At 38.7% G+C, this 20,582-nt stretch overlaps 1 protein-coding gene across 3 annotated transcripts in view; it reads left to right on the top strand.

The window, feature by feature from the left end:
* Positions 1-20,582, top strand: part of CTNND2 (catenin delta 2) — a 566,505-nt gene that overhangs the window by 398,061 nt on the left and 147,862 nt on the right. For all 3 annotated transcript variants that reach the window (XM_086609047.1, XM_086609048.1, XM_086609049.1), the window contains one exon: positions 6,007-6,220. In XM_086609047.1, the coding sequence (XP_086465173.1) occupies positions 6,007-6,220 (214 nt within the window). The remainder of the gene's footprint in view (positions 1-6,006; positions 6,221-20,582) is intronic.

The following is a 20,582-nucleotide window of genomic DNA, read 5'->3' on the forward strand; positions in this document are numbered from 1 at the left end:
TCCTTCTCTGTATTTTCTCATGTTGTTCCTCCCCTACGCATTTGGATGCCTCCGTTTTCCTACCTTTGCCCTTCTGCTGAACATCCTATAAGTTTTGCACATTGCCACAAGCCCTTGAAAGCATCCCAAGGGCATGCTCTTTCCTACAGGACCCATGATAACCTTGTCATTCATTTCTCTGTGTGTCCTGCACCCCCCCTTACCACTTAACAAATGCAGCCCATCAACCAGTGACCTGGCAGACCTGATCTTTAGTGTTGTCTCTTGTTCTGTAGACTTTGCATGCATAAGTGTGGTTTATTACTTTTCCTGTCTCATCTCTGTTTATATGCTGGACAGCCATTGACCAGATGTCCTCATGAAATGGATGTCCTTACATTCCAGGCATCTACACACCCTTCACATCCTACACTTCTTTCCGCACAGCTCTCCAATCTCTTGTATCGAATTAGGAAAGCAAACTGTTAAATAATTCATATGCAAAAATCGTACAGTAATCAAGTATATCTATATTGTTTCAGGCATATTATCAATGTATTATTGACTTCTTTTACCAATGCATGTGCTTCAGGCTGGTCACATGTAAGTCCTGGTAGATTAAATATCTAACAGTCCACTGCAATGGAAAATTTACTGTGGTACATACCATTAAATCAAAGGTCAGCCTTGAAACTGACAAATTACATTTCTCAAAGGCTCTTGGTGTGAGACATCCAGGCTGTCCTTATTAGGAACATAACTAGCATGTTCACTGCCTCCAGTACTGGTCTGAACTGCTCCTTGAGTTCAAATTTACCTTGTATCTGCATCGTGTGGATATAAATATGTTCTCAGATGCAGTGCAAAACCAAACTTCACACAAAGCCAGAGGAGAAGACTCTGGTATCAAACTGACGTGAGTGCACTCTTACTGGTCTGTGGACTAGAGAGTCTTGTGCCGTTCCTGTCCTGTCTGTCTGTGTCATGGCATCATGGGACTTGAGCACAGCAAGTGCTTCTTTAAAAGGAAAGTTTAAAAATTTCCTGGAAAAAGAAAACATGATTCATCAGACAAAAGCAGCTCTGTGCATTTTTCCGTGGAAAGCTTTTTGTCATAAAATTCCTGTAATCTCAGTTCTTTCAGTTTTTACTTCAATCAGCATAGATTTACAGGTTCCAAATTTATTAGGAAAGCTGAACAGAATTAATTCAGGCTTATGCATGCTGGGACTCCTGGTCCTGATAGGATTTGCCATATACTCCATAATGCCACATGTGAAAGAACACAGACTGTTATATTAATTTAACAGCTCTAACAGCATCTCCCAATGACATGCACAAAATATTTCTGGTAAGAAAAAAAAGAAAGCACATTCAGAAAGTAACAGTGTCCATGGATTAAAAGTCATGATAAACACCGCAACACAGATTCATCCAGCATTTTTAATATGTCTAGTCTGATCTTTTTTTTTTTATTATTTTGAGAAGAGAAGGCGTAAAAAAAGGAACTATATTCAAGACAGGAAGAATAAACTTTATTATATGACTGGATGAACTCAGTTGTGCTGCGGAGTCGAAGGTCATTCTTTTGACCTCAGAAATGGCTACTCTGGGATCAGCCTGTGTGAGAAGAGAGTTGGTCGCTTGTATCTCCTGATAACTTGGTACTATGCTGATTATTAGGTTGTAGCAGGCAAGCAGACTCCAGCGTATTCTGTGTTCTTTTTCTCCTAGATATAGCAAGGCAGAAGCCACTGATGTGTCAATAAATATTACATTAAGAAATGTTCTCTTCATATAAAGTCAAGACAGAGGCAGAAGTGTCTAGTGAAAGTCCTTTGGGGGAGTGGGATTTGATGCCCCATCAGTGCTAATTGCTGCTTATCCACCCATCGCAGTATTCTTGGCAAAGGCATTTGGCAGCAGTGCTGCCGTGGAGCTCCCTGAAGCCGTGACAACTTAGCTCGGCTGAGATCTGCCCCAGGAGACTCACTAGGGCTGAACAGTCCTCCAGGCTGCGGATCTAACTCCACAAAGGACTTGAACAAAGAATTTCATTTCCTTTGCCTCACTTTCCTTAAATATAAATAGATTCTGGTAACATCCATCAAAGTCTCACCATTTGTCAGGCATAGTTAAACCTGGTGGAGAATATAGTATTAAACGGCTATGTAGATATGTGATAGAAACACAAAGATGAGGCGAGACTTCTGGTGAATAATGGGCTGTTGGAAAAACAAAAACAAAGCAACAGAGTAATCCCGATAAAGAGCAGCATCAGAAACTGAACTCCCAGTTGCGAAGAAGCAGCTTCATCTGTGCCTCCATCACACAGCTGCTTTGCCAGGTATCTGAACCTGGGAATTCAAAGAAAGTTTGCAAAATGAGTCGTGTCTTTCCCAGGCAAAAGTAGGTTCTTTCTTCGGTAGAATTTAAGAAATTTTGTCAAGTTAGGTAAAGTGTTATGTAACATCTGATTCATTTCTATTGTATTACCCATATTTTTTTTCTGACAGAAATGCATTTTAGATTAATATTTAATGCCCTAGCTTTTAAGAAAGTATCTTTGAATCACTTCAGTCTGCTGCTGACTTGAGGTTCCTGGGACAGGAGTAGCTGCATGAGCTAAATACTAGTGTACTGTCAGATACCATATCTGAAAAGAGAAAGTGCAGCTCAGGAATACTGGCTGTACTCGGCAGAACCACACATTTTTCCATAGAAGGGAGAAGAAGATAGCAAAACCTATTGCCAGAGAGCGTCCACAAGAGAAACTATGAAGGAGTCTGAGATACCGCTTGGTCATGTCTGAGAGGGAAAGTGGAGAAAACGGCACAGGCACAGCGTGCCTCTGAATGGAGGCAGAGCCCCTTGGGTCTTCAGATGAATTGTAATGCACAGAATGATTTTTGCTGCGAAGTTAATAGTTTTTTTCATTCATACTCTTTTTTTAGCAGTGAAGCAATTAAAATATTCATTCAGCATATTGTGCTTCAAAAATATAAAACACAGAGATCAGCAGGTGTGTTTTCATTCTGTCGTTCCTGATACTACTCATCACAGCAGAACAACTCGTGTATTTTTTAATCGTGTTCTTTCTTCTATGGGATCTTGTTTCTTTTCCGAAGTGTGAAGCTCAGTGGTTGGTTCACCTTTGGTAAAACTGACGCCTAAATTTTTGTTCCTAGTCTTTTTCAGTACGTGTCATCTATTTTGTCATGTGGGATGGCTCCTCGTGTAGTATGTTTGGTTTTGAAAATCTGCTTAGTAGGGAAAGCAAATGTACTTTAATCTGAAGATTAAGTGGTGACAGACTGTAAAAACAAGCAAACAAACAAGCCTCACCCTTCCCCCCTCCCAGATAAACTTGGGATATTTTTCCTGGCTTGGAAAGGAGCAAATTATTTAATCGCAAGTCATCCTGTTCACATGGGTAAAGTTTTGACCAGTGAGATATATTGCAACAGCTTTTCTCTTAGATCTGTTTTTCTGGTTTCTAAACTGAAAGATGTCATGGACTTCAGTAGAAGCATGGACTCTCAAAAAGATTGATGAACTTTTCTGCCTGAAGTTGATATATTTTACCAGTGTCCATTCATGTCTCCACACTCTCTTACGTGGTGCCAGTTGCTGTAGTCTTCCAGGTGACCTGCGTATTGCTCAGAAAGTTGGACATGATATACTGATGTAATGCCTATTTGAGAGAAAATACCTTAGTTTATCTTTAAGCACTATCACTTTGGCATTTAGCCCAAAACTGTGTTGTAACTGTATAGCTATTAAAACATCTTCATTTAATACTGTAACATCTCAGTATATACACCTTTTAACTACAAAATTGCTCTATTACTGGGTCTTGCTGTTATTACAAAAACAGGAATATGTGAGATAAGCTGGTACAAGAGAGAACTTCTATTTTATCAATGAGTAATTTTGTATAGTTGGATTTTGGAACCTCAAAGGCTGAATCGTTTTTCAGTCTTTGTTTGCAGTGAATCATAGAATCATTTATGTTGGAAAAGACCTTGAAGATCATCAGGTCCAACCATAAACCTAACACTGCCAAGTGCACCACTAAACCAGGTCTCGAAGTGCCACATCTACACATCTTTTAAATACCACCAGGGATGGTGACTCAACCACTTCCCTGGGCAGCCTGTTCCAATGCTTGACAACCCTTTCAGTGAAAAAATTTTTCCTAATATCCAACCTAAACCTTCCCTGGTGCAACCTGAAGCCATTTCCTCTTGTCCTGTTGCTTGTTACTTGGAAGAAAAGACTGATGCCCACCTCTCAACAAACTCCTTTCAGGTAGTTGTAGAGAGCAATAAGGTCTCCCCTCAGCCTCCGTTTCTCCAGACTAAACCACCTCAATTCCCTCAGCTGCACCTCATAAGATGTGTGCTCTAAGCCTTCTTTGGACATGCTCCAGCACCTCAAAGTCCTTCTTGTAGGGGGGGCCCAAAACTGAACACAGTATTTGGAGTGCAGCCTCACCAGTGGTGAGTACAGGGGGACAATCACTTCCCTGGTCCTGCTGGCCACACTATTTCTGATACAAGCCAGGAGACTATTGGCCTTCTTGTTTACTTGGGCACACTGCTGGGCTTATATTCAGCCAGCTGTTGACCAACACCTCCAGATCTTTTTCTGCTGGACAGCTTTCCTGCCACTCTTCCCCAAGCCTACAGCGTTAGGGATTGTTGTGACCTAAGTGCAGGACCCGACATAGCCTTGTTGATGCTTGTGTTAGATTCATGAAATGCTATACAGCAGTTTGTACTTCAATATTTTGAAGTTAGTAGACAGAGCAGGAATTTCTAATAAATTTTAGTGTGCTTTGTTTAACCATGTCCTACTCCCAAGCCTCCTCCCTGCAAAGAGCCTCAAGAACAACTTCACAAAGATTTTGTAACGTTTTCACATAAACTTTAATTCTAAAATTAGTATTTCACCTTTCCCTGCAGTTTTGAAAACACTCTCTAGTTGTGTCCGTTTTACTGTCTTAGGCAAAAATATTACTAGAGATGGTAAAATGGCCAGCTGAAGTGCCTGACTTTGCTGACTTGCTTTGTGCTTTAGGCAATAACACACATGGATAAACTTTTTGGCATGTTAAGAGATGTCTGTATAACTTACTTGAAGCTAAAGCATTGTACTGCTTGGATGTTAGTTATGAATCAAGTTTCTTAAAATTAGATCCAAGACTGTTTACTGTTTGAGGAGCAAATAGTGCCAGGGAGCAATAAGGATGGATTTGTGGCAAATGGATTTTATAATAAATTGTTCTTGGTATTCTTGACCACTTTGATCATTTGCGTGAAATATTTTTGTGCTTTTTCTAGAATGATATTTTGTATAAAATATTGCATTAGAAATTTATTTTGTAGGCCACCTTAGGAATGAATAAGACTTCTGTTCCTCCATCACTTAAGGCTCTCCCTCAATTGTAGTACAACAAGCTTTCCATGATTTATCCATCATCCTTGTCTTTATGTTTGTGCAGTCTTCCTCCTTTTCCTTTCATCTTTGCTTTTCCCAATGTTGTTGATGTAACATCCTTACAGGCACTACAGTAGCTCCTCACATTCTTGGTAATTAAGTGTAAAAGGAGGGGCTTCAAAACTGTGTTACATTAAGAGCTTTTTTTTTATTTGCCATAATCTTGTGTTTTTTCCTCTGGCTTGTGATTTGTTACACTCCAAAGCAGATGATGTTTCTCCAGCGCAGGAGTAACCCTTGCCAAGACAAACCTTGCTGAACCTTGAGAAATCTTGATGAAGCAACACTCTTGACTAACTTTTGGCTGCTTTTACAGAGGTTCAGGTTTGTCATTGTACAGTTAGATTGCCACTGAAAAAATAATATAAAGAATCAAAGCAGTGCAACGTAGCAGCTTTACGGTGTTACCAGCATACCTTTGCTGGAGCATAGCCTGCATAAGTCACAGCTTAATTACATTGGATAGCATATATAATGCTGGTGTTCATTCCCTAATTTTATCACTATCGCTTTGACCTGTTTCAGATAAGAAGACAAGGCGGAATACAATTACTGGTGGACCTATTGGACCATCGGATGACAGAAGTCCACCGTAGTGCCTGTGGAGCTTTGAGGAACTTGGTATATGGGAAGGCAAATGATGACAACAAAATCGCTCTGAAAAACTGTGGTGGTATCCCAGCATTAGTACGGCTACTCCGCAAGTCTACAGATTTGGAAATCAGAGAACTGGTCACAGGTTTGAATCTTTCCATGTTTTTTGTTCAAACTTCATATAGGCCCTGCCAGCACAGTTCTGTGCCGCGTGCCACTTGCTCCATCAGTAACTATTTTATTACCATCTTTGTTGTAGCAAAACGCTTTCACGCCCTTTGGATATACGTACTGTATGAATAGCTTTATTCAGTATTACACAGACAGGTTACTGGTTCAGGCATGGTTTCTGGGTGCGGTTGCTGGTCACGTTGTTCTTGGTTAGCCATGAATGCTCTTGCGGGAGAGAGACTCCATACACAGATACGTGGTGGTGGGAATCCTACCATCAGCTGTGCTCTTCTCTCCCTCCTGTCTGCTGTAGAGCTGCACATGTGGAAGTTGGATTTTACTCTTTTCTTTTCTATTCTTTATAGTGAGAAGGAGGATTTGACATGTTTTTTACCTTTTTTATGATTATGATAGGAAAATGGAGAAGCATGTTGGATGAATGGACAACATGCTCTTCTGAAGCCTTTTTTCTGAAATTTGGTAGCATCTCATATGATGTCTGTTAGACACAGGGCATGCAGGTAGTGACAAAGTCTTACTTCTTTTCTTTATAGAGTAGAATCTGATCTTTTTAAGATTGTTTGGACTTTTTCCCTTATGAAATTAAAGTCAGTTTTCTTTTCAGAAATACAGAAATACTGTCAAACAGCACCAATCTGAAATGTTTGGAGATGTATTTCCCCTTGCCCCTAAGCTATGCTGTTTAAAACACAAAACAGAAGCTAGGTGTTTTTTTTTGCTTTTTCACTTTGTGATTTCATTCTACTTGATGGCTAAAATCAATGTGGTGATTAATTTAATGCTACAAATAAAAAAATCCTAAGATCTTTTCATTATCCTATTTTATAATACTTGTATTTCCATTATGATTTTTGTGCTAAAGTATGTAAGAAACGTTCTGATTTCTGTCATAGAAGCATCAGAGTACACACTGATGTACACACTGATCTGTGATGTACACACTGATCTGTGCTTCTTCAGAAGTTACTTACCCTTGTGAGTCAGGGCTCATTTAGAATACAATTCTTAAGATTATTTCCTTTGGTTGATGCCACATTCCTTCCTTGAGGGTGTCTGAACAAACTGCATGGTGTTTATTAGATGTAGATTTTTATATTTAATTTTGTTTCTTAGTTACAACACCTACCACCTCATACTTGTTAGGGAGGACTAATGGGGCAGAGATACTGGCTTACATGAGCTCGGATGGTGCCTCCTGCAGAGTGACAGAATTACTGACAGATCTAATAAAGTGTAACCACCGCTTCGGATTCAACATACTTACTTGTTTCTCGGTTATGTTGTCTGTGTCCTGGCTCCAGGGAACATTCTTCCTATTTATTCTGAGTAGTAAGTGGCAAACTGCTAATGAACATCAGCAGTACACCTCAGCAGTTGCAGTAGCACTTCCCATGCTGTCTGTAGATGGAACACATAATGGCATTAGGTCATTTAAAGAAAAGATATTAGGCTGCAGTTTACATTCCTTCCATTGCACAGTGTGTTGGTAAATTTTCCTGAATTCCCACCAAAAGAAAGGATGCGTGTGCTGGCATGCCCTCAAATTGTTACTACCGAGAAGAGCAGGTACTGACCATCAATGGTAAGCAGTAACCAGCCTTTGTACCAGTAGATGTAGCTCCTGGGGATGGTGAGCACCAGGAGTGCTGGACATCTTTGAAAAGGGAGCAGAGCAAGATGATGACCCTGAGGAGTGGAACCAAAGTCAGTAGTATTTCAAGATTTTATTCCTGGGCCTGTTTTTGTATTGTTTTTTTTTATTTATTTTAATAGCCAGTACATCCCAGAAGGCCACTGCTTACCCTGGCTGGCTTTTGTGCCTTTCAAAATGCCAATCACTGGCCCTTGCTTTGCAAATGGAAACCTGGTAGTGGTAGTGTTCTGCAAAGCTCCTTTCCAAATCAGTGCTAGTCGTTGCCCCTCTCATCTTGCATCTCTTAGGAAACTGGCTGGAATCGTGCATCTGAATCAGTTCTCATTTGCTTTTTTTGTAAAGTGTTGTAGTGTGACAACTGCCCCAGTTAAATTCCTTCCCTCTGTCCTTTCTGAGGAAGGACAGATAGATTCTGCAGCAGCTGCCTCACTAATGAAAAAATTTGGCTTGGAGGTGGGCACAAAGGAAAAGAAAAGAAGTTCCTGCTGCTTCCCATCAGCCTTCCTGAGTTGAGGTGGCAGGAAGATGATTATTTCAGTAGTGCCACCATAGCCTGAAGGAAGTACAGAGAAAATAATAGCAAATGTGCGTTTTAGGAGTAAACATAATGCCTTGAGCCTTTCCATCTCATGTGCATCGTGCATCCTGTCTACCTAAACGCTGTTCTTGTTTGTTACTTTTAGGGAGGAAACAAAGTTCCTGCCTTAGGAATTCATACGGACTCAGTCATTGCCATCCCTAAATATTCCTCCAGCATTTGTCCTCATCGCACTTCTCTTAGGTGTGGAAGTGTCATTATCTCAGTTGCACGGACGGGGAACTGAGCCTACCAAGTCTAAATGACCTGTCCAGAAAACTGGCAAGACGAAGGTGTGAATCACTCTGAGTAGGCACTTGGCTGCAGGGGAGGCAAGATGGGCAGGAGAGGTTTTTAGCAGCTCGGTTTGTGTGAACAGCAGCGAAGCATCATCGCCTGCCCCAAGTACTGAGAAGCACATGCCCGCCAGAGTGAAAGTGATGATATTAGTCCCTTCCTCAGACATGCACATTTTCTTCCTTCTTGTTGCTTCTCTCTAAGGAGATTATAATTTCAATTTCCAGCTATCTCAAGACTAGTTTTAGAAGTGTATTTAAACCTGCAGACCAGCTTTCTATTCCAGCACCTCCTTGCTTGTCAGAATTGCCTTCGGCACCGTTGTGGCTTTTCGACTTTTTCAGAGATTCCTTTCTGCCATAATCTCTCCAAAATTGAGTTTTTCACTTCTTTCTTTATCTCGTCTTTCTGCTCTTTGGTAGCAGAAGACTCAGGCTAATATTGGAAGACCTCAAATTTCTGGATTGGGCAAACTGAACCTTATTGGAGAGTGTTAGAGCTTCAAGGCTTTCTCACATGGAGCAAATGGTTTCGGTGCAGGGTCCCATGTAATAGCCCTAAGGGAATTTTGCTGCCTGGCTGTTAGGAAATTAAATGCCCAGGAAGTACCTCCTGAAATATTGAAAGATTACTCTTCCAGAAACACTTCCACAATCACTGTTTCTTATGAGAAGAAACTCAATAAACTGAGGTATACTAATGAATATATACATTTACGCAGAAGTGAAATACTCGGATAGAAACAGAGAACTCAGCACGGCCTGCAGCCTCTCATAATTTCCAGAGAGTCAAGGAGAATCTGAATTACAATGTCTTTTTCACGTAGGTCTGTAAACAAAACGAAGTCCGTATAAGCTGGATGCACCATACTTAATTTAGCCATTTTTTCACACCAGTGTTGTGCTACTAGTTCCCACAGTAGCTTGTGTTAATGGGAAGAAGGAGAAGCCTTCTATTTTAAAATAATTGAATGTTAACACTTTCTTAATAAATATAAATAGACAAGAACACAGTACAAAATTAGCAGCGATCCTGCAGGTGGTAGAAAAAAATGTTTTCACTTGTTAATAATGACAATGAGTAGCTGATTTGTGACTCCTTTGCCTTTCCTGAGTTAAAGTTAATTATGAACCCTTCCACAAAATTCGATTTTAGCATTCTTTCTATTCGTTTTACTATCAGGAAAAAAATTTACATCGAAAATGTGAAGCATTAGCAAGGATAATACAGGAATCCCATTGATACCCTCTGGAGAAGGTGAAGTCAAGCAGCTGTTGCTAGATTCAGCCTACACTGGCTCCTTGTTCCATCAGCTCCATCTGATATCTGATAACTGGGTACCTATCTCAGACAAAATGATTTAAACTGCAATTCTCCTCCTCTGTGAAAACAAAATCCATCACAACTAGAAACACAGTTTTTGCCTATGGACAATAAGCTAGCTGGAATAGAAACAGCTCCGTTTAAAGCAGCCCCTTATATGACTGTATCACCCCTTTTCAAACTGTATATACCATATTTGATTGAAAGGTAAAAGTGGATGATCCACTTACAGAAAGCACATGATGATAAAGAAATACAGCTTTATATAATAACAGGAGAAATTGTTTTTTCCTGTGCTGACAGCCAGTCTGCTGCTTACTTTGGTTGACATTAAGGTGTCAGAGATTTAGCTATTGTCTACTGAAAACAGATAAATTAGGAAAATCATCACATTACCAAAAAAAAAAAATTGGAAAAAAGCATAAACTATCTAATACTATACATATATAAGATAAATAGATAGATAGATAGATAGATAGATAGATAGATGTAGACTGTATATTTCATTCACATTTTTATTCACTAAATCAAAAAGCATGTATTATATTCCTGAAAAAAAAAAAAAAGTAGCACATTTTGTACATAATGTTCTTTTTAAAGAAACACTAGTTGTCCAAGTATGTTTGGCCCGTGGTGGGGTTGGACAGGAAAAATTTGTCTTTTACTTTCCAGATCTTGGATTCCAATATTCGTTAATGTTGTCTTTAATTTCAGCTGTGGCCAGTTTGTGTTTTGGCTTGGTTGGTCCTCTGTTGTCACCCCATGTTACGGAACAGTATTATGTAGTTTTTTTACATTTCTTGCCAATTTTTAGTAGATGCCACATGTTTATAATCAGGTATTTATAACCTTATTGATAACCTGTCAGTGTTATTGAAAGCAATTATATGTTGTCCTCCCTCTATCTGATTTGAGGTAACCTCTGCAGTTTAAACCTGCTTTTGATTGCGTACTGCTTATTAGTATGTGCATAAATTGTTGGCAGGTTGGTCAAGACACTCCAGAAGGTCCCTTTGAGCCTTGCATGTGTCTGCTAATCAGTGTAATTGCAGGTTAGTGAGCCTGCAGTCATTTAAATGGACCTTTTGGCTTACTTCAGTAGAAGGTTTATTATGATTTATTTTTTTTTTTTAGGTAATTCTAGCATTTTCTAGCATTTAGCATTTTTAACTTCCTAGTGCAATGGCAATTCTTCTGTTGGAGGTTCTCAAAGTCAAAAGCACATGCCTGTAGTCGTTTCCCATTTGTGGTGTTATTTTCTAATTGAACTTTGTAAGGCATTATACTTGTGATTTTTTTTTTGTAGTAAATCATATTTAACAATGTTATGACAAAGGGCTGAATATCTAGTACTTAGGATCTTGAAGCAGTTTATCAATTTAATAATTTTCTGCAAAAGTGCTCTTGACATTAGCTTAGTTACTGGAGTGCATAAATACAGACATGAAATTTTATTGTGATATAAACTTTTCATGTAGAGGTGGCAACTACTTGTAGCCCTATTGCTGTTTTGAAATTTGCTTTGAAAATTAGTAAAGGCTATTTTTTCTTACTCTGAGGTGACTTTCCCAAAGACTTAAGTGAAGAAAAGTCAAACTCTTCCATGAGTTGCCTTCTTACAGTATGTCACCATGATGTAATTCTTAAAATCTCTATTATATCCTCTTTTTTTGTAGGTTTATATTGGATGTCTTTTCAATGTTGATCACATTAAATATCTCATTTTTAAATTATATTCGATTTTTTTAATGGAGCAATGCAAGTATAAGGAAGTCTGGCCAGTGAAAGGCCTAATTAATTAACAGCGTTTTATATTTAGTATAAAAAGATAGATAGGAAGATAAAGGTGTGAAGTGGGTTGCTTTTGGAACCAAAGAGGATTTTGGTATTACATTTTCATATCTTGGCATTACATTATCATATTTTAAAAATATAATAAGTTTTAGGTTCAGATGCATATCCTGGATATCACAAATTTTTCAAAGAGACAATGTGAAAAGCCATCTATGTGCTTAAATTGTTCGGATGGTGTAACCAGGGTAATACTGCTGCTACAAGGTTGATGTAAATGTGGTTCAATATATGCTTAGCTAAGAGAATAAGACTGCCAAATATCATTTGGGGCATATAACTCTATGTAGTTAAAGAAAATAGAGAGATGGGATACATGCAGAATTAATCTTAAGGTGCAGCTCTGTGAAATAGCTTCTCCTCTGCCTCCAACATTCAATCATGAGGTCCTATCAAGTCAAGGAAATTAGGAAGGTTAAGCATGTAGACAGTAACTGCTAGCACAAAACACAGCTTTCAGAAGTGCTTGTTTTAATTTTGGCAAGACAAGCTGTTCATTCATTTCTTGCTTAGTTTTTCCTCTGTGGGTAAGCAAATTCTCTGTAACAGCTTTAAAAAATGCTTCAAGGAACTTAGCAAGCACAGAGGCAGGTGACTTACAGACTTTAAGCTTAATTATTTTTTAAATAATAGATTTAGGATAAGATTGACAATTTTTAAATCTGCTTGCTTAGGCACTAAAATGTGCCTGTATGTTTTAAATGTTTTTCATTCAAAAGGGAGATTTGAAGGGTACTAGCTCTAATAAATCTTTCCTACTCTTTCTTTAAATCAATGTAATTGTAAGTACAACATCCTGCCACAATCAATTTTAAAAGTTGATTAAATCTTTTGTACTAATTTACTTCTAATTAGGTGTTTTAAATAACAGTTGTTTTCAACATTAATAAAACTATTTGTGTGCTGAAAATTCGCATCTGTTTACTCTGGATTGAAGCCAATGGCTGAAAGAGGAATTACATATTATAGTTCTTCAGTATTTCTTTCTTCAAATACAAAAGCCTTTTCAGTTCCCAAAGGTTACGTAATAGTTTGACTCCCTCCTATTGCTCGAGATACTTTTAATCAAGGTATTCTTCCACCTCTCTGCTGAGTTTTGTGAGCCAGTGAGAATTTCATATAAAATGCCAAACTCCGTCAAATCTTCCGCAAGTCTCAGATCATGGTAAAAACACGAATTTCATCTGGCAGCTCAAACTTTGCATAGAATAGTTTATAGTTCCTTGCTGTTACATTTAAAATCTTGTTATGGGGGAAAAAAGGAAACCAAGGATTCATTGAATGCAGAAAAACTACTTGTTACTGCCACCTTGGTGAAATTAAGCCACACCGTTATGCAAAGCTAAGCAAAAGCAAAACAAGTGAAGCAACCTGATCTGCAGAAGCATTTGCTAGAGTTAATCAAGCTAAAGTATCCCAACACAAATTCAAGCAACTCAACTTCGGAGGTCTCACTAAGGTAGTCTGAAGCCTCTGGGCTGTTAACTAGCAATAGCAATGGCATGTTCAGTGGGCTACAGGGCTTTTCCGTCCCAGTAATCAGTTACTTGAAGTTTTTACAGAAAGTCTACAAAAATCCCTATTGCATCATCATAATTTTTAGAAAATACTTTAAATATTTATTTAAAGTAATAAGAGTTGGGGCTGTTCAGCCTGGAGAAGAGAAGGCTCCGAGGGGATCTTACAGCAGCTTTCCAGTACTTAAAGGGGGCCTACAGGAAAGCTGGAGAGGGACTTTTTACAAGAGCATGTAGTGATAGGACAAGGGGTAATGGATTTAAACTGAAAGAGGGGAGATTTCGATTAGATATAAGGAAGAAATTTTTCACTCAGAGGGTGGTGAGGCGCTGGAACAGGTTGCCCAGAGAAGTTGTAGATGCCCCATCCCTGGAAGTGTTCAATGCCAGGTTGGATGAGGCTTTGGGCAACCTGGTGTAGTGGAGGGTTTCCCTGCCTGTGGCAGGGGGGTTGGAACTAGATGATCTTTGAGGTCCCTTCCAACCCTAACCGTTCTATGATTCTATGATTTGTACTTCTCCAGACTAATAAGCTGACATTTCACAGTCAGTGAACGTGCTATAACAAGGCACAGACGTGGAAGGAGGAACACCCTAGTACTTTATAGTATGATTCCACAGTCTGGCAAAGTTTCAATTCTAGATTTCAGCATCACCTATGGAAAACATTGTCATCATTTCTAGAAATGTGGAAGTGATTTTCAAACAAATTCAGAGCAGGAGTTAATTGGCATTTTATAAAGTCTTCCTATGAATCCGTTGTGCAATCACTTACAGAGACACGAAATCTTCGTAGCCATTTTCCTTGCAAACTGGGAAGATAAAAGTCTCTACAGTTTACATCCGTAAGTTGTTAGGAGACTGATTTCCAACCTATAGGCTACGACATTTTCAAGAAATTCCAGAGCCATTCAAAACACATCCTATTTATAGCTCATATGTAATGACAAATCTAAAAATAATTTAATAAATTGTGTAATTTTGCTTCAGAAATGATGCTGTCTTATCAAATAACACTTATGCAAACAGTTCAACTGAATCATTTTATACAAAATCTATTACAATTTGCTGTCTAATTATAAAACAATCTTTGCTCCCTTTCTCAATATACTCTCACTATTTTGGCTCTGAAAGTGAGAAAACACACTGATAGGATTTTTTGTATTCATGAAGAGTCATTCTTAACTTTTTTTTATAAGTTGTCAGATTAACTACTTCACCCCCTGCTCCCAGTGAAACAAGGAGAGATTTTAAAATAGACGCCTTCTAAAACCTTCTGCCCTGCTTTCTGAGCAGCAAGCTGGGCACTGATTTATTGTACAAGTTGTTGCACTCAAAGTATTGTTGTAGGTAAGAGGGAACGTACTGGGAACGTACTGATAAAACAGCAATACAAAACCTTCCCCGGATTGGCCGTGCCTCTATTCCTTGGAGGTGAAGCAGGGAGAGTCAAAACAAGTCACTGGGGTGCTGAGGTCTTGGCTGGAAGCAGTGTGATGCCCCGGGCAGGGAAGTCCCTCTCTCTTAAGGGTCTGCTGGGGCTGATTTCATCCGTTTTTCCATCACACCCTGCCTCCTTCTCCTTGTTTCCCAGGCAAGTTCCCATTCCCTTGTCCTGAATTTTCCACACTAAGTCTCAGCACAAAAACCTTTTTGCTGTTCCTTTCTCTCTGACACTGGGATCACTCCTATGTATGAACCACATCAACTTCCAGTCTTGATGGGAGATCACTCTTTTTTGCCTTCTACAGTCAGTGAGATGCATCTGCTACGGAAAATTCGTTCAAGTCACTTTGTTTTATGCAGCAATGAAACGGGTTTCGGAATTTGCTTGTTAATATACTACGTAAAGGATTTTCGTATCTTTGGGTTTTTTTTTTCACTTTGGTCAAATCTAAGTTTAAAAGGAAATATCAAACAAGGCAATCTGGAGTGATAAATAGAGGACATCTGTTGCAGCATATGGTCTGACATAACAGCTGCATTGAACTTTTTCAGCAAGTAGTAATACTTTGGAAAAATTCAACTCAGCATATAATTTTGATGTCCCTGCCTGAATGATGGAATATTAAAACACTTACAGTTTAAAACTACTCCGTAGTTTGAAATGTTTACCATTTGCAACACAGAATATTTAAATTTTCTTTTGAAAATAGTTTTCATTTTGATACATATCTGAATATTTCACTCTTTTTTTACAAAATGAAAGTTTGAGGATATGCTGCAACATTTTCTTTTTGTGTTGAAATTACTTTTTGACATTCTGACCACTAATTTTATTTTTTATTTTTAGGTTCAAAGGCCAACAGTACCATCACCACCCCCCAAATAATCCTATTTTCAGTGCTGTCTTTATCTTATGTAGCAGTTTTAAGATTTGGCGAGTAAATAAGTGAGATTGGGTTTTTTTATTTTCTTTAGTAAGCGTAAACTGAGCCTTTCACTTCGAATGTAGATGTGACTTTATAAATAGGACTAACTCTCTAGTTGATTCTTACGAGAAAGGAGTATAGTACTTAGAGCTGTAACTTTAAATATAACATTCTTGTTCTCCGTATTAGTGTCTGTTACCAAACATATACTTTGATTTCAGGTGCTATAAAAAATTCTTTAGTAAAATGTTGAAATATTTAAATAAAAAATTCTTTCTATTTGAATATGGATCCTTGTTTGATTTCCTTATTTTCTAATGAAGTATTTAATTGGAAATGGTATTACCATTAGTCATGTGTTAGGATGAATTTTTATTTTTTTTTTTTTCCCCTGTGTTTCTCTCACTTAGACTTAATTGCTTTTGGTTTACCTTCTGTGTTTTATGGGACCGGTTTAATTTCATCAAATAGGAAAACAAATTAAGCAGGAACCACTGTTCTTTCCGCAGTAATAATTGAACTCTTCAGTCTACTGCCTAACATTAAAGCTGATGACTGTCTAACATTCTTGTCTGACAGTTTTTCCCTTCCAAAGTTATACGTTATTGTAAAGTGTAGGGCAGAGAGAGAGCGGCAACATCAGGTCAAAATTCAGTCCTGTGAGAAGAATACAGACTTTTTCAGTTAATGCAGTAGTGTTTCAACAGGATTTGTTTGCAAGCAATATTAAAATCAGTCTCTCCTTTTTGTTTTAATGAAATCCTAGATGTAATTTCGGAATGAAAAGAGCAGTAATAAAGAAAGAAAGAGTTAGCTTTTCAGAGGAAATGCTTTTATTACTTATAGTACTCAAGATCAAGCTGTGTTTGTTTGTAATTAAAAAAAAAAAAAAAAAAAAAAAAATTCTCTTTTTGCTTTGTAAGGCTATGAGTGGCTCCAAAGGGAAAAACCTCATCTGGCTGCAGCTTTACTTACTGTTCCTTGAATTCCTGCCTGCTTATGACTTTCACTGAAACCCAGTCTTTCTCAGTTTGCAGTTTTCATGGGTCATCTTATACATAGATAGAAAACCACCTCTGTGCGTGTAAATAAGTGAATTTTGGGAAGGTGCATATAGGTATTCATTCAGTAGCCAGATAGAAAATTATTTCAAGAAAATAGGTGAAACTTCCTGCTCTATTAGGCCAATTTTAAGCGTATTTTTAAAGTGTGCTTTTAAGGAGCTGTTTTACAAGCTGGGATTTGTTCAGGTGCCAGAATCCAAATCAGCCATTTTTTGTTTCCTACAGAAAGTCTGTTACCGAGACCAATTCCTCACCTTGACGCTTGAGCTAGCTGGGAAGTCTTCTTGCACTTAGTGTCCAGAAATGTTGTTGTGGGTGGTATTCAGCATCTTTTCAGCATATCAGTTAAGTTTTCCTGAAGTTGTGGGGTAGCTCTTGTGCTTCTTACACACCAGCTGCGTTTAGGCAGTTGTACATTTTTCAGCTGGATAAATGATTTTGTCTCTGTCCCTGCCCTGAACTCAGCGCAACTGATACAACACATGGGGAGCCCACATCCTGCTGCCACGGAGCAGATCCTGCTCTGCAGAGCAGCGTTGCAATTACAGGGGTGCTCCGAGCATCAAAGCTGCAGTAAGAGCCAGCAAATGCCTTTTCTAGCACTTGAGAGCTTGGGGTAGAAGAAGTTGGCTTTCCTAAGGACTCCAACAAAAGATCCCTGGTGCTTGGCTTCTGTGCAGGGTATTGCGCTCTCAGATTTCAATCTTAATTGTTATGTTCTTGAGGGAAACTCCCTGCAGTACCCTCCTGCCTTCAGCCTATAAACAAAAGAGCCTCCCATAGCCCTGTTTGCTGTGACTGGGATGCAGGGTCTCCCAGCTCTGCCAAATGGCTCTCTGCATCAGTCCATGACCAAACTGTTCAATTAGGACGGAAAAGAAAAACTTAGATGAGTTGGAAGACTTCTAGATTTTTATTTTTAACAAAGAATATTAAATAAGCAAAATCTTAATATAAATTTAAGGCTGACTTAAACATACTAAATTGAGAATCAAAGTCTTGTTTCTCACAATAAGATTTGTTTACTTACAGTCCTTTTACCCTGTAATTTATTTGGCAAAGTACATCTTTTTACAGCACAATAAGAAAAATAAAATACATACTGGCAGTGTGGCAGGGGCAATGCTTTTTGGAAAAAATTACTTTTCCAGTTTCTTGGTTTCCATTTATATTTGTAGGCTAAGTTGTTCTAAAGGGCTTGTTTATATATGTAAAAGTCATAATTCGAGGTAGCATTAATTCATGCACTGAATAATTGTTTAGACTTCCCTGATTTTGCACATGGTCTCTTGCTAGGGTGCTATTTTTTTTCACGGAAGTGTATGATCTGTATTTTCTTAACTTGAATGGAATAAGGATAGCATGTGGCTCATCAAGTCTTTAGCTGTATCTGACTAGAGATATAAGTATGTAAATATCAGTTCTAAGTAAAATGCTGGCTAAAAACTGCACTGAAGAGTTTAATCAGGATGAGTTTGAGCTCCAGCCTGATACAGAAATGGTGGGTTTTTGACTCAGACTGCTTCATTAATTGAGTGTCTTCAAATTTTTAAAATATTTTGCTTTGCTTCTTTATGGTAAGTGATGTGGTATCTATTGAAATAGCTTAAATTAATTTATGTAAAAAAGAGTACTGTTTCTAAGCTGAAAGCATGGTGGGTGGGTAAGTTCTGTCTGCTAAGCAGTAGTAACATCTCATCAGCCTGGACCATACTTTGAAAAGGGTTGGTCTTGTCTTCAGTCTTCTTGGTTTTGGCTAAGAGAAAGATAAATCAAAGAATCAAAGTTTTCCTGGTTCTCTGTTTTCTCAGTTCCTTCTTCCAGTGGTGACAAACTTAAATTGCCTTAACTGAGATCATGTAGTTTTCCTTATGAACTGTATCTGTACAGTTATGACTTTGAAAAGGTTGATTATGACTTTTTTCAAAATTTGTAACCCATTTTTAAATTTAATTGTTGTTATCTGTGAAAGGCTTTCTTCAAAAAAGATTTACATTTAGTGTGTAAAATAACCTTTTGAATACAGTAGAAGCATGTCCTCTGATAAGCTACTCCAGAAGATGTGACTTGGTACAGCAAGATCTCCATAGTTGGCATTCCTGTAGACTCCTCCAGGAGTCCGTCATCTGCTAGCTGCGAGACTGGCAATTGGTACTTGGACCCAAAACCCATCTCCCAACTGGAACCCGCTGAATGCTTTCAGTAGCAGTTTCTCCTTCGTTTTAAACTCAAACTTTTTCCATGTGCTTCAGTTTGTTACATGTAAGGGTGAAAAACTTCAACCTGCAAATAGACATGATCAGTCTGGTGTAGCTAGTTTTCTCTATGTAGCATCCAACACAACCTAAAGTGATGTGTGAATGGCGACACAAAATGCCTACTCTGAATGCATCACAACCTTAAAAGCAAGGAGGAAATCATGGAATCATGGAGCAGATCCTCCTGGCGACTATGCTAACTCTTTGAGTGCGACCATCCAGCCAATTCCTTATCCACCATCCCTTCATCAAACCCATGTCTTTCCAGTTTAGAGACAAGGATGTCGTGTGGGACAGTATCAAATGCTTTGGACAAGTCCAGGTAGGCGATGTCAGTTGCTCTTCCCTTATCCATCAATGTCGTAACCTCATCACAGAAGGCCACCAAATTGGTCAGGCAGGATTTGCCCTTAGTGAAGCCATGTTGGCTCTCACCAATCACCTCCTTATTTTCCATGTGCCTTAGCATAGTTGCCAGGAGGATCTGCTCCATGATCTATGAATGCAAGTGATTAAGAGAGGTGCAGCACTGATCTGATTAGTTCCTTGTTTCCCCTTCTCTCTCAAGAGTCAGTCTACAGATGCTGAACTGTTGTGCTGGACTATTGAGTTGTTGGATGAACAGCTCTTTTCCAGTACATATCCAGCAGGATGGGTCCCGCTATTCGTGATAAATCACTGGTATGCCAAGTCCAGTCCCTTCCCTTCCTGTGGGAAGCTGATGACACACGGATGATTTAAGAGGCAGTCAAGGCACCTCTGAGGCTATTCCAGACTTTCTTATTGTGCACAGAAACCCAATTCAGTCAGGGCTTTCGGAGTAAAGTGGCAGATGGTCTCAGTGACCAGCTCCTTACTATAGTGTTACTATAGCATATATGCTTGAAAAATGTGTTCACAGGCATATGGAGAAGAGGTGGCTCCATAATGGAAGGTGCCTCAGGTAAAAGATCTATTTTTTAATCACTTCCCCTTGCAAAGTCAAGGGAATGGATTATCTTCTTGGACCCCACATAAATGTAGCTCCAGGTCGTCCTCAGCGAAAGTAAAGGGAAGTGAATTGCCAGTGCTCTTTCATAATTGCAAATCCTTAATTAAGGAAGGGTACAAGGAGGCACTTAAAATACCAACCTCAGCAAGTAGCAGACTCCACTACTTGTGAGAATAAATTATAACTTGTCAGAATAAAACTGTTTTTTTTCGTTAATGTGGTTGGTAGTATTCAAAGGCTTAAAATTAGATAAAAGGCTTCTAGAGTGGAAGAAGATTATCTGACACCTTAAAGCTGCATGTGAGGTGCAAAAACTTTGAAGACAGCGTCAGGCTTACTGGGCAGTGCCGTTTTGCTTGATTCTGCCTTGACTTACAGTCATTTTTGGAGAAGTCAGAACAGCTAATTTAG

The sequence above is a fragment of the Tauraco erythrolophus genome, chromosome 3, assembly GCF_009769465.1.
Source record: "Tauraco erythrolophus isolate bTauEry1 chromosome 3, bTauEry1.pri, whole genome shotgun sequence".
In the NCBI taxonomy this organism is placed as follows: Eukaryota; Metazoa; Chordata; class Aves; order Musophagiformes; family Musophagidae; genus Tauraco; species Tauraco erythrolophus.